This window comes from Panthera tigris, chromosome A1 (genome assembly GCF_018350195.1).
Source record: "Panthera tigris isolate Pti1 chromosome A1, P.tigris_Pti1_mat1.1, whole genome shotgun sequence".
NCBI classification, from domain to species: Eukaryota; Metazoa; Chordata; class Mammalia; order Carnivora; family Felidae; genus Panthera; species Panthera tigris.
The window spans coordinates 138,471,621-138,485,845 of NC_056660.1; the positions used below are offsets into that span (position 1 = coordinate 138,471,621).

General features: G+C 38.5%; 2 protein-coding genes and 1 non-coding gene across 6 annotated transcripts in view; 2 read left to right on the forward strand and 1 right to left on the reverse strand.

The window, feature by feature from the left end:
• The window catches only part of HEXB (hexosaminidase subunit beta), a 74,143-nt gene extending 69,723 nt beyond the window's left edge, over positions 1-4,420 (forward strand). The window contains exons 11-16 of the mRNA XM_007079842.2: positions 187-273; positions 1,366-1,438; positions 2,427-2,601; positions 3,496-3,586; positions 3,719-3,823; positions 4,219-4,420. Of these exons, the coding sequence (XP_007079904.2) occupies positions 187-273; positions 1,366-1,438; positions 2,427-2,601; positions 3,496-3,586; positions 3,719-3,823; positions 4,219-4,279 (592 nt within the window). The 3' untranslated portion in view covers positions 4,280-4,420. The remainder of the gene's footprint in view (positions 1-186; positions 274-1,365; positions 1,439-2,426; positions 2,602-3,495; positions 3,587-3,718; positions 3,824-4,218) is intronic.
• Positions 4,421-4,481: 61 nt separating this feature from the next.
• Positions 4,482-14,225, reverse strand: part of GFM2 (GTP dependent ribosome recycling factor mitochondrial 2) — a 59,510-nt gene continuing 49,766 nt past the window's right edge. For all 4 annotated transcript variants that reach the window (XM_042988349.1, XM_042988344.1, XM_007079843.3 and 1 more), the window contains 5 exons: positions 11,857-11,995; positions 10,017-10,196; positions 8,597-8,712; positions 5,025-5,207; positions 4,482-4,650 (listed from right to left, as the gene is read on the reverse strand). In XM_042988349.1, coding sequence (XP_042844283.1) covers positions 4,513-4,650; positions 5,025-5,207; positions 8,597-8,712; positions 10,017-10,196; positions 11,857-11,995 — 756 coding nt within the window. In that variant the 3' untranslated portion in view covers positions 4,482-4,512. The remainder of the gene's footprint in view (positions 4,651-5,024; positions 5,208-8,596; positions 8,713-10,016; positions 10,197-11,856; positions 11,996-14,225) is intronic.
• LOC122232205 lies at positions 14,024-14,127 on the forward strand. The gene has a single exon (XR_006209555.1). It is a non-coding gene; the product is annotated as a U6 spliceosomal RNA (small nuclear RNA).

A 14,225-nucleotide genomic window follows, 5' to 3' on the forward strand; every position in this document is an offset into this window, starting at 1 on the left:
GAAAGCTATTTTCACAAGTAACCAGCTTCTGGAAAAAATTATTTGTAATGAAAAACCTGGGTAACTCATAATAAAGTTTTTAGGCTTATTTTCTGTCTACCAACTTTAATAGAGATCTATGCTGCTTTAAATAGATTGGGTTTATCAAACTTTTAATGTAGTTTTAATCACTGTTTTTTGTTAAAGGGAGTCTAATCCAGAAATCCAGGGTTTCATGAAGCAGAAAGGTTTTGGCAAAGATTTTAGAAGACTAGAATCTTTCTACCTTCAAAAGTAAGTTACTTATAAGCCTCCTCTATTTTTATTTCATCTGTGATTTTTGTAAAAGTTTTAGCTATTTACTACTCTTTTTTCATTTTCTCTCTACCCCTTGTGAAAGTATAGATATTATATATAGAGACATATAGATATTACCCCTTGTCAAAGACCTATATAATAATATAGATATTATATATATATAGATATACCTTGTTGGACAAAGTGAAAAATCAAGAAGGAAGCAGTATGCACTGCTTTCTTTAAATCACTGACATTAAGACTTTTGCATTAAATGATGAAATAATGTTGAGCAGTCTTCTGTTCAAAGAATTCAGTTCAAAGCCCTGCTTTGCCTGTGAAGTCTTCATCACCATCCAGCCTGTGGAATTCATTCCCTTTGGTTAACTCCAGGAGCATTCTTCTACTTTAGATCTCTTATGTCCAGTATGATAGCACAGCCACATGTGGCTGTTTATACTTACACTGGAGAAAATTTAAAGGAGCAGGTAGTAAATATTTTAGGCTTCATGGGCCACAAAGTTGCATAGTATTCTTGTTTTAAAACAATATTTACAAGTGTAAAAACCTTCCTTAGCTCATGAGCCATACAAAAACAGGCCATAGGCTGTAGTTTGCCAACTCTTATATTAGACAAGCCCAGATTCAAGCCTTTTCCTATTTTGCTTTTTGTGTAGTACATTCTAATTTTCTAATCCTGCACAATACCTGGAATTGTCTAGAGACTAGGAAATATTTGTGGACTAATTGCCAGCAATTTTATAGTTTATTCTAAGATACTCAAGAAATAACCAGAGATGGTGGTTTGTATATTACCTTGAATTGCCATGTCTTCCCCACCTGGAGATGTACGTAGCACATTCATTCAGCAGATGACTTTTAAACCCCTCTGCTGTGTGATGTCCCCAGCCATGTGCTGGAAAGCAGGAACCACATTGGGTCACGATCCAACTTGAGCAGGTTCTGCTTTAAAGCTGTGCTATAGTGCAAGGCACCTCTCAACATGGTAGTCCTTCATAGAAACCCTGCATGCTTTAAATATACTGTTAAGCTTGTGATCTGAATTTTTTTTTTTTTCCCCAATGGTAGGCTTTTGGGTATTGTTTCAACTGTAAAGAAGGGATCCATAGTCTGGCAAGAGGTTTTTGATGATCACGTGAAGGTGAGAAGTATGAAGACTGCATTTGATTCTGATAATACGAGAGACTTACTATTTTAACATCTTGGAAGGAAGGAACCCTAATGAAGTTGTCCCCAACATTATGGGGAAAGTAGCTTACCTTTTAGTTTAAACTTTTGTTAGGCAATAGCTGTAGACCAAGGCCAGTGCCTCCCTTTCATGTCTCCCATCTTCCTCCCCCCACTATTCTCATTATTTGTCACAAGTTGAAGCACATGAAGTTTTGTTTTGTTTTGTTTTACAAGGGCAGAACATGGGCACCTAGGTGGCTCAGGAGGTTGATCATCCAACTGTTGATTTCAGCCCAGATCATAATCCTGTGGGATTGAGTCCCATGTGGGGTAAAAGTAAAACAACAAAAACAAGGGTAGAACAAACAAGAACAGATGAATCTTTATTGCTACGAAGGTAGCAATAATTGTCAACATATACACTTTTTATTTGCCTTTGGGTAACTGAGAATTTCAAATCCAGCTACTACTATTATCTTTCCAGAAGAGTTAGTGACATCCCCACAGTTCCAAAGTAAGAATAATGGTAGTGTGGGACAAATGGAAGTGAAGCCTTAGTTGATTATACCTATACAGTGTCATATATAGGCAGAAGTTAAATATCCAACCTTAAGGTTGATACTTTTTTTTGAGAGAAAGAACAAGAACAGGGGAAGGGCAGAGAGAGAATCCTAAGCTGGCTACACACAGCACAGAGCCCGACTTGGGGCTTGAACTCATGAAGCCATGAAATAATGACCTGAGCCAAAACCAAGAGTTGGACGCTTAACCAACTGAGCCACCCAGGTGCCCCAAGACTGATGAAACTTCTAATTTTAAGGCCCTATAGCCAGTAACGTTTGGTATTATGTTTTTCCAGAAGCTTAGGAAGTTATTTTCCTAGCAACATGGGCTGGGACTTTTAATTTCATCTGTAATTGTTGGACCTGATCAATACATATTGCTTATAACTTTAATAGCTTCTGCCAGGTACAATTGTTCAAGTGTGGAAAAATCAAGTATATAGTGAGGAACTACGTGAAGTCACAGCAGCTGGCTTCCCTGTGATCCTTTCTGCTCCTTGGTACTTAGATTGGATTAGTTATGGACAAGATTGGAGAAATTACTATAAAGTGGACCCTCTTCATTTTGATGGTGAGTGAAGCACTTATGATTACCTTGGGTTGTTAGTTTTCTTCCCTTAATCTTCCACTGGGAAATTTTCATCCAGATATTACCTACTCACTATCTGCCCTTTTATGTTTGGTCCTGATATTGTTTACTTGAAAAAAAAAAAGGCCCCCAATACATCTTAAAATTTGTGAAAGAAACCATATCCTTGCCTGAATATTCCTTTATCTCTGTTTCCACTGCCGAGCATTGTTACCTTACATTTTAAAGACGCTTGTCCGCATTAACCTTGTATCTCTGCTTTTGACTGACTGGCCTTTCCAGTTGTTAAGACACTTAAGGAAGGCTGTAGTCTAGTTCCCTGTATTTCAGGCTGTGTAGTCTTAGGTATACTTAAGGAAGGGGGTCTGAGAGCCTAAAGCTCCATCCCTCTATTTGTCCTACCACCCCCCCTTCCTAAGAACACTTCTACTTTGTCCAGTTTTTTAAATTTCCTTAAAGAAAAAGAATGGTAGTGTTAAAAAAAAAAAAAATGTTTCAAATCAGTATGTAAGTCTGTTAGGAATTGACATAATGTAATATCAATTGGGCAGTCTTTTTTAACGAGGTAGATATTGAAGGCAGGAGTGAGCAGTAGTTATTAGTATTCCAACTTGAATTCCTGGCACACTCTTCTTAGGCAACCAAGGGAATAATGGTTCTTGAACCCAAAGCAGCTTGCACAAAACCAAAATAAAGCGATGTGCTAGTATTAAAGATACCAATTTGTAGAAATATGCTAACAAGCATTGTGGGAATTAAGTTTGCTACCTCTTTTTGTGCCAAAACCATGAACTGACCAGGGGACCAGTAATTGCCTCTGTCAGAGGTGGGAGCTGCAACTACTTCATTTACAGCCATTCAATGATTTTAATGTAGGTTCTCAAGAACAGAAAAAACTTGTCATTGGTGGAGAAGCTTGTCTGTGGGGAGAATTTGTGGATGCAACTAACCTTACTCCAAGATTGTGGTAAGGAATTTTAAGTGATAAATTTGAATTCAAGTGCCTTATTTTTCCTTCTCCATCCAAGTAGGGAAGTACTAGAAATTTCAGAACACATAAATTTAAACTGCTTTGGGGGACATGTGATTTAACTTACAGGCCTCGGGCAAGTGCCGTTGGTGAAAGACTCTGGAGTCCAGAAGACATCACAAGTGTAGGGGATGCCTACAACAGACTGACAGTTCACCGCTGCAGAATGGTCAGGTACGGCATTTTGAAAGTTAGGACATTACCAAGTCCAGGATGGTTAACTTTGTTTTCTATAAAAAGAACTGTATGTCATCTAACAAGTAGTGATTTACTTAGAAACTGGGAATTGATTTTTGTACGAAACAGAATTATGCCCAAAAGGAGAAAAGATTATTTGAACTTTTTCTTTAAGAGGCACCTGGGTGGCTCAGTTGGTTAAGCACACCGACTTCACAGTCTCACGGTGCATGAGTTCGAGCCCAACGCTGGGCTTTCTGCTGTCAGCACAAAGCCAGCTTCAGATCCTCGGTCTCCCTTTGCCCCTCCCCCACTCAGGCTCTCAAAGAACTTAGTTTATTATTAAGATGCATTATGTCAATCTAAAACCTAATTCATACTTTGTTCTATAGACGGGGAATATCGGCAGAACCTCTTTTTACTGGATATTGTGACTATGAATACAAAACATAAAAATGAGCCTGGACAAAACCTACAGCAATCTGTACTACAATCAACTGGATTTTGAAATCATGGAAATTAAGATTTGGTGCATTGTTTTAAATAAAAGATGTATCTTTTTTTAAAATGGGACCTCTATCTGATTATAGAATGGGCAACTCCAGTACCACTGTCAGTTTAGTTAGTTCAGTAAAGCAATAAAAATTCTTCTTACTGAAACTGCAGCTGATAGGGGCTCCGGAGTCTCAAAGTACTTGGGTCAAGCCACTTCGCCGGCTGAGCAGTACAGTTTGGTCTTGAGGATTCATGGCTTCATAATTAGATAGTTCTAAGGCAAAAGTAGCTGAGCCTGATGTTAGCGTTCGAAGCACAGTTGAGTAACCCTAGTCAAAATAATTGAAGTCAGTTGTCAAATTTAAGCCTCAAGTATCTCTTCCTGCTGCTAATCTTTTCATCATTATCAGGAAAGGTGAAAATGAGACTCACGTGAGTTCTCATTGAACCATTTTGTCAGGAAATACTAGACAAATATTGTGGAGGTTAAGTAAATAATGTGGGTACGTTTCACAAGTATTCCCTAGTCTCAGCATTTAGGAAGAGAAGCGTGGAGAATGGTAATGACCCCACCTACCTGTGGTAATCCCTTAGATTCCCATAACAGTTCAAATCCAAACACTCTAACAGTTCAAAGTCCTGATTGTCTACTTTTGTTCAGCATAAATATCCCCAGTATTCTTTTCAGTAACTAAGTACCTACCATAATTTCTGCTAGGGGAACAAATCCAGTAATAATTTTGTTTTCCTGACGAGTCTGGATTTCCTGAATGGTCCCTCTTCTTTGTGCCAGATCTGCCAGGACAAGGCTGAGGTAATCTCTAGTGACTGTAACCTCGAGCTTCATCAGGGGCTCTAAAACTTGCTTATCAGCCTTCTTCAGAGCCTAAAGAAATTCAAGAATGTTAACTCCCCTTTCCTTATTGGAAATCAAATTTCTGTTAAAAAAGATTCGTAAATTCTGCCCATCCTTGTAAGCCTGGAGCTCTTTTTATAAGCTATCAGGTACATGGCAAGGGGCTGCTTAATAAAGCTTAATTACACAGAGCATCTAAGAACACGTGGCCAGAGACAGTGCAAAGAAAAAAAATGGTTTTCCCCTTTCAATCAAAGACTTAAATCTTATTTGTTGAAATCACGTGTTTAGTTCCTGATGCCTATTACAGTTACAGTCCATAGCAGGACTAATCCAGAAATGTACTACAGTAAGGTTAACAGAAACACAGTCAACAAAAGGCAAGAAGAATAAGCACATAAGTAAAACGCAAACCGAACAGAAGCCAACACATAGGGCAAGTACTGGAAGAAAACGGAGGAAGTAGCAGCAACATAAGCTGTATTGGGGTCCCAGTCTTTCAGGATATCACTACGTCAGACAAACTGGTACGGCAAATGCAAGCACTATAAGTACTGGTGGGTCAGATTTAAAACGCTATCCTACTGGGCTGCCTGGGTGGCTCAGCCCGTTAAGTGTCTGGATCTTGGTTTTCCCCTCAGGTCATGATCTCATGGTTGGTGGGGTCGGGCTCCACACTGACAGCACGGGGCCTGCGTGGGATTCTCTCTCAAAAATAAATAAACCTCAGAAAATAATCAAAAAGCTATCCTGCTAGAGCCTACCAGAATTCAAAAGTAATAAAAGTCTGATTTAGTCTAAGCCTCTCGTTACTAGGTGGGATGTAACAGAGATCTACAGCGGAAACTTTGCACGAGGGGGCTCTGGAATGTGCCCTCATCTTTACCCAGGTGCAGCGGGTCATCACTCTGTTCGATGCTCCACTACCACCCACTGATTCTTATTACTTAAGGCCTTAGAGGGGGCATTAACACTGGCTGTATTGTCAAGTAAGGGCTCTGGGCCTCGAATTCTTTTGTTCCTGATACGTCACCACCTTCCCATCCTCTCCTGCCCTTTACCCGCACAATCATGAAAAATGGCCAGATAAGTAAAACCAAGAGTATATGCCCATTATCATCGAAATTTCAAAACACACAGCACACCTCTCTTTTTGCAATTCTTACCAAGAGCTTTGTACCACTTCACATAATGTCTTACAGAACAAAATAACAGAGTGGGAGAAGGTAAAAATGAAAACACTAAAAGCAAGCAAAGAATTGAATAATTTGGATTGAGGGTACAGACTATAGTCTCTATGTGCTTGAGCCTTGTACCCACTGCCCCCCCCCCCCCCCCCCCCCCCCCCCGGAACAGTTTCTAAATATCCCACAGCAATCCAAGATAACCTTATCATTTCCTTTTGCAAACATTCTTGGGTGCTCTTTCCTATTTCTGTTGAGGACATCATAATATTCATTTCACCTGGACATGCATCTCTAACTTCCATTTCTCCAAGTAGCTTTAAGATTTCCATTCCTATTGTCAGTATCCTAATTCAGACCCAGTCCATTCCCTGTCCTGGATTATCTGTTGCCTACTTCTAGTTCCTCCTGTATTCCAGTGATTATAATGCCCTCCTCAAAAACTTTAAATTTTTCACCACTGTTCTCAAAACAAACCTCAAACTCCTCAGGGTAGTTTTTAAAGGTTTCTCTATAGTCTGATTCCATTTTTCTAACACTGTCTTTCACTACTACTCTGCCTTCATCTGAGAGTACAGCTAAAGGGACTTCAATCTTCCCCTGTCTGGAATGCCCCTGTGTCCAACTACCAAAATCCACAGCTCAGATATTCCTTCCAATAATACTAATTCCCCACTTCTCCATTTTTATGACCCCCAGTCTGCTCTAATATTTTGGCTATTTGGCCATATTTAATTACCTTGTAAAATCATAACCTCCTTTAGGTGAGGGCAAACATCCATATTCCATTTATGTCCATCGCAGTGCACAGTAAGCTCAACAAAGAAGGCTCAATAAATACAGGAGGCATCATTAACTTACCAGATAATACTTCTAACTATATGCTTAGGCAAACTATATAAAAAAAATTTTATTTTTGAGAGCTAGACAGAGCATGAGCAGGGGAAGGCAGAAGAGAGGGAGATACAGAATCCGAAACAGGTTCCAGGCTCCGAGCTGTTAGCACAGAGCCCGACGTGTGGCTTCAACTCACGAACCATGAGATCATGACCTGAGCTGAAGTCAGACACTAAACCAACTGACCCACCCAGGCACCCCAGCAAACAATATTTAAATAATACTTTTTGAATGTATAGATTTTTTTTAATGAAAATTAAATGAAATCATATGAAAGGACCATTAAGTTGTACCTTCTTAAGTCAGCGACTTCGGGTATTCACATTAACTTTGTAATTCTAGATTCAGTTAAGACCACAGAAAATCAAGTTTCAGACACAGTCTAAAATTTCAGAAAATGGTTTTTAAAAGCAAGTGTTTTACTGCAAATCAGTCACTTATAAAACTGTAGTAGTCCAATGCTGAGAAGAATGCATGGAATCAACATTTGGCACACTAAGACCCTGTGAGTTAAATCAGCTCTGGTAGATTACTGAGGCAAGACACTCAAAGAAATAATGGGAGGTAAGTAACAGTTCCAAGACTAGACTGCTTGATGCGTTGATAAAGTTAGGTGCTTATCTGGATTATTAGTTAGTCTTACCTGATTTTTTTTTGTTTTGTTTTGTTTTTTTTTTGAGAGAGAGAGAGAGCATAAGCAGGTGAAGTTCAGGCAGAGAGAGGGGGAGAGAGAATCTTAAGAAGCAGTTTCCATGTTCAGCCAGTAGCCCAATGCGGGAGGGGCTTAATCTCATGACCCTGAGATCATGACCTGAGCCAAAATCAAGAGTAGGACCCTTACCAGACTGAGCCAACCAGGCTCCCTGCGACTTAATCTGATTTCAATGATCTTTGATTACGGTAATCTTATTCAAATAAACATGAACTCAAAACTGAAACTAGTATTACATCTTCAATGTCCTTTACAGTCCATCTTGGGCCAGGATACCCCCAAAATGTCCCCTAATTAAACAACAAAGCTCACCTCTAACAGCTGTGTATCTGAGATGGGGAAACCAAAAATGCCAGTTAAGGAAACCTGCCTCTTTGCTAAAATCAGAGAATATTTCCCGGCAGTCTGTATTAAGCAGTAACTTCCTAGGTCCTCTAACAGATATAACCCTGGTGATTAAGAAATCAGAGACTGTCCAGGGTAAAAACTCTTGCTGACTCTAAGGCACAGACGGCATCAATACAAGTGTGAGGCACGGCAAAGCACAGATGTCTGTGGAGCAATGGCACACTGCTATCAGGACAGTCACCCTAAAGCAAAAAGGAGAACTACAGGATATTCTCTACCTTTTGTATGCATCTGGAGACACAGGCAGAAATCATAGTTGTGGAGGTACCAGGATGAATTATCAGTGAATGTACAGCAACTGCCACATCTTGGACTGGGGATCCAAGCAATGGTCCTAGGTAGGGGAAAAAACTTAGGTTAGCACTCAATATGCAGTGAGGAGTAAAGACAGGGAGAGGACTTCCAGTTTCCACTTCATTTAGGCAGCTTAGAAGTCACCACTCTGTCCCAACAAGTATAAAGTAGAACAGACTGAATAATAAGCAACCCCTCCTAGAGCCATAAGAGAGAAGACAAAGGACAAACCACTGCCCCCAAAACCAGAGAGGCAGGCGAACAAAGGAAGTCACAGCTTCCTGGAGCAGAGGCTCACTAGCCCAGGAACCAGTGCCACAGCAGGAAAACCTCAACTATAGAGAAGTCTGGGAGTTATAAACTTCAGGGGGACACAGTCATAAATCATAAGGGGGCCCCCATAATTTTTTGAGATGTACCTCCCGGAGCTCGAGCAGGTTCTTCCTGTAAGTATCAGAGAAAAATCTCTCTGTACTTCTGACAGAGGGGAAAAGAAACCATTCTGAAATACTCCAGAGCACTCTGTTCTTACAAAGGCCTGCTCTCAGGGGAAACTAGTTAACTAGAGCCTAAGAAGCAGGGGCATTAGCAGGACCTGACTTGGGTGAAATACCTAACTCCAGGCCACCCTAGCCATCCTGTCCAACCTGAGGCTAGTGAAAAAAAAACAAAAAAACACTTGTGTGGTTCCCCGTCCAGAGGCATAGGCTCACTATAAGCCCATGGATTAGAATGCTTCCTTTCCCCCAACACGTGACTTCCACATTACTACACACCATGTTTACAGCAGTTCCTTTTACCCAGTACATCATGTTACGCCATCAAGAAGAAATTACAAGGCATATTAAAAAGCAAAAGCACAATATGAATACAGAACAAGCATCAGAACCAGACATGGTAAGTATGTTGGAATGATCATATCACATGACTGATATATGCTAAAGACTCTGATAAAGTAAACCACATGCAAGAACAGACGGAAGTCCTAAGAAGAACCAAAAAGAAATGCTTGAAATAAAAAATAACAGTGAAATAAATGAATTATCTCTGATAGGCTTACAAGTAGACTGGACACAGCTGAAGAAAGTGTATCTGAGTTAGAAACTATTCATAGAAACCCCAAAACAGAAGAACAAAGTGAAGACTGGTAAAAAAAAAAAACAAAAAAACAAAAACAAAAACCCCACCAGAATATCTAAGGATCATGGGACAATGGAAACAGGTCTAACATACACATAATGGGAAGAGTAGTGAGAAAACATTACCTAGTTAGAAATAATGTATAATATTAGGAGTGACTAAGTGGTTGATTATACTAAGCTTACCTTTACTTGAGTACCTTACCTTGGAGGAATGCACTGTGAATCCCATTTTCAGTGGCCTCTTGGGAAGCCGTCGGAAGGTCTTCACTAACACTTCCAGCATACTCGATAACTGGCATAACAGAGGCTGTTTCAACTGGTTTTACTTCCAGTTCTACAGTCACAAGATGCCGTTTGTCTCCTAATGTTCTATCTAAGGTATCTGTAAACAAATAGAATATAATACCTTAGAGATTTGCTCTGGAAAGGTATTAAGGTACCACAACTGGAAAAACTGCAGTCAACAAACTCAAAGTCTCATAGAAGATAAAGTGGGAAAAAATATTACGTGGTACTAAATACAGCATAAAGATGTGGGAGTAAAAAGTTCTATCAAGAAAGCATTTGCTTCTGTGTTTATCAATGTAAAAACCAGCTCTCAATCACTTAATATTACTGCAAGGTTAAGATGTGTTGAGGCAGATGATCCCACAAGTTTTGACATGTAGATCACACATTTAAATTTTTTCAAATATCTTATGTGACTGAAATTCTTTTAATTATAAAATTTTTATTTAACAGTAAAACAGTACAAAGGGTTATCTAATGAAATTAAAAAGCTATTTTAACTCTACTAACCAACAAATTGTTAAATTTCATATTCTTCCAATGTTTTATGCATTTATGATTTCTCAAAATAGTGACTTTTTAAAGATTGAAAGCAGTATCTCTCATTTGCTAACAACCAACAGCAGTCACCAATCTCCATCATTACTAAAACAAAACTATGTTGTATTTTTGTTAGTGACCATGTAATAGAGTGATGCATCGCCTAAATTAAAACTTAAGAATTATAGTCTACAATTTCTCTTTATAATCTAAAAATAAAGAACTTATGAAACCTAAAAACTACTCAGAAATAGACCATTACCAGTAGTAACCTACAAGCCTTCCAAAGCCATCACTATCATGATATAATCACTCATTCCTATGAGTTTCCTTAGTTATGTTACATATGCATGTATTCCTAAACAATATAGTTCACTCTGATGTGTTTTGAATTTGTTATTATGTATTCTGCAACATGCTTCTTTTGCTTATCTGTGGGTCCTCTGGGCTGATGCATATGGATGTAATTCATTCTTTTTCACAGCTGTTTAATATTCTGTTGTATGAACACAATACCGTTTACACACTCTCTATCCATAAATATTTGGGGTGGTTTTTTCTATTCAGAGGTGGTTATTATTATTATGTTATTATGAACATTCTTATATCCATCTCTCAGTGCACATGTATAAGAGTTTCTCTAGGGCATGTGAGAAGTGCTAAGTAGTAAAGTCTGCACACAGTTGGTTTCACAAGGAAGTTGCCAAATTGTTTTCATAGTGGTTACATAATTTACACTCCCACCCTAAGTTTTTAGGAGTTTCCATTGCTCAACATCTCACCAACACTTGATGCTGTCTGATTTCCCTGCCAATTTTGTTGGTGTAAGATATCTCATAACTTGCATGACCCTAATCATTACTGATATGAAGAATCTTTTAATATGTTCATGAGCCCTCTGGATATCCTTTTTGTGAAATATCTCTACACGAAGGGCTTATTGTACCCCATGACCACCACTGAAAAGTACGTTTGTTTGATGAGGGCTCATCATTTATTTGATGTATTGAGTGGTACAGGAATAGGGCTGGGTTTAAAACAAAATAGAACAAAATCCTAAAGAGACCCAAAAATACACACACACAAAACCTATGCCCACTGATGGAAGACGCTAGTGAGTATGAACCTTGCTTTATGCAACTACATTGAAAGATTTGGAAAAGAGATCCTGGAGAGAGAGAAAAGCACAGCAAATCCTAAATGTTTTATTTTACCTGTGGCACGAACTGCATTTAGAATAGTCTCTCGGTATGCCACCTGGAGAGGCCCTAGATAGGTTTCCAATCCATATTCTCTCTTGATTCGGTCATGAATAATCTCAATATGTAACTCCCCCATACCACATAAGACAGTCTGGTTAAAACAGGAAGAAAATAAAACCAAGATCAAAGAAAAAATGTTTATCACAAAATACTATATAAAGGCATTATATCAATATATGTTATTTTTCATTAATTACAAACTGAGTTTCTCTGCAACTTTTTTTTTGGTTCTTCCTCAAAACATTTTTGTTTTTTTCTGAGTGGAATAATAGGTCGATTAAAAGTAAATTTCTAGGCTATTCTGTCTTTATTACATGACAGTTTAATTAGGCAAGTAGCATCTAGCCAGGACTATATTCCCAACCATATACCTTAGTTCTGGCCAATGAAACATGAGTGTAACTGATGTTGGCAACTTCTGGGTTATACCTTTAAAGAAAGGATAAAGCCCTTGTCTTAATGAAAATGTAAGCAACTGTCTTAAGGATGAAAGTGACATCTTGTTATTTGGGGGGTGAAGAGGATAATCTTTTCCCCAAATATTCCCAACCACATTGGCATTTATTTCCCAATCATCCTGGGCCCCTTACAGTATTGTGACTAGTTAAATTTTTCAGACTAGCTTGGACCTTTATTTGGCAGTGAAATTATCTTTTATCTTTGATCTTTCATTGTTACTTAGGGCCCTTGTTAGAACAAGCCAAATTTTTATCAAAACCAATCAAGACATGCTTTAAAATTTTTTTTACAACACTAGTTATTCCTTAAGGTGTTTGTGTATGAAAGAGTATAGTGCAAGGAATCCATATTTGCTCAGTCTTATTCATATGCCATCTATGTAGTAAAGAATTAACTGCACCCAAAAAGAGGTATGGCCCCTACCCTCAGCTACTAGTAGGTAATCTCTAGGCCAGGATGCTGCCTGATGGAAGTGTCTTTACTCGTCTGGGGGATTTTGTCCACCGGACAGTGTAACAATGTGATTTATGGTGTGCGCTTCAGAATAGCCTTATCTGTTCCGACCTGGAAAGTCAAGGTAATAGCCTCAACTTATAGGAGGTACTGGAAACTAAAGGTCAACCACATGAGCAGTATGTAATCAAGCCTTAATAAAAACTCTGGAGGGGTGGGGTGAGCCTCCCTGACAGGCAATACCCTTTACCAAAAGGGTTAATACATCCCTGAAGATGAAGGAAGATAATGCATTTAGAACTCTCCCAGATTTTGCCCTATTTGTTTCTTCCTTTGGCTGGTTCTAATTTTATCCTTCTGCTGTAATAGAGCTGTAATTATAAGGAACAAACAAACAAAAGGATTATTTTGTTTCAATTGCTGTACTTTAAAGTTAAAGCAGTGAATTTGGAAAAAGCAAGTTGTAGAATAATACAAAAAGAAAGACTTGTTATGTATCTGTATATATCTCTGGAAAAAATAAACTGTGGTTAATAACATAGCACAGCATAAGACATTTGGGAAAGTGTGAAAGTCTATTCACATTTTCACAGTTGTTTACCTGTGTAAATTAAGATGGAAAAAAGGGACACCTTAATTCTGTACTCTGAACCCGTGTGTGTTATTTGCCATTTTTTAAAAAAAGTATGTATTGGCATTTTTAAATGAAAGTTTTTCAAAATAAAAAAAAAAGTTTAAGTGCTGGTTGCTGTCTCCTTCAGTATTAAACTAAATTACTACCTCATTTAGCTGGCATTTGGGAAATAAAATACTCCATAGTTTTCAGATTAACTAAATCCTTAGTTTATCCTTAAATTTATAATCTTCTAAAGGAACTTGTTCTAAAATCTTACACAAGCTTTACCCTGCCTTCCTAAAAAGACACAATGAACTTGTGTTCTTCTGCTGTAATGTAATATCCACAAACTTCTTAGCACCTACTTTACAGCTCTACTTCCTCCCACAGTGTTAGGTTGTTAGCCATCACTTCTCCCCCCACCTTATATGTAACTGACCAGAAAAGCACCTTTGCATCCTCCCTTTAGTATGCCGTGTTTATAAGCCTTAGGAGCATAAGAAGCTCAAGGCTTTGTCTTGGGGTTGAACTTTATTTCAAAGTTTCACAAAAGGCTGTCTTCTGGAAAACTGAAATGACAGTGGTCTTTATGTGCTCACTTTAGCAGCCCATATACTAAAACTGGGACGATACAGAGATCAGCACGGCCCCTGTGTGAGGGTGACACGCAAATTTGCAAAGCTTCCATGTTAAAAAAATTAAAAAGTGGTTTAAAGAAGTGAGGCGTAATTAATTATATTGAGGAAGTAAGAAAAATTTTTCTATCTAGTTTGACAGTCAACCTGATAATCAG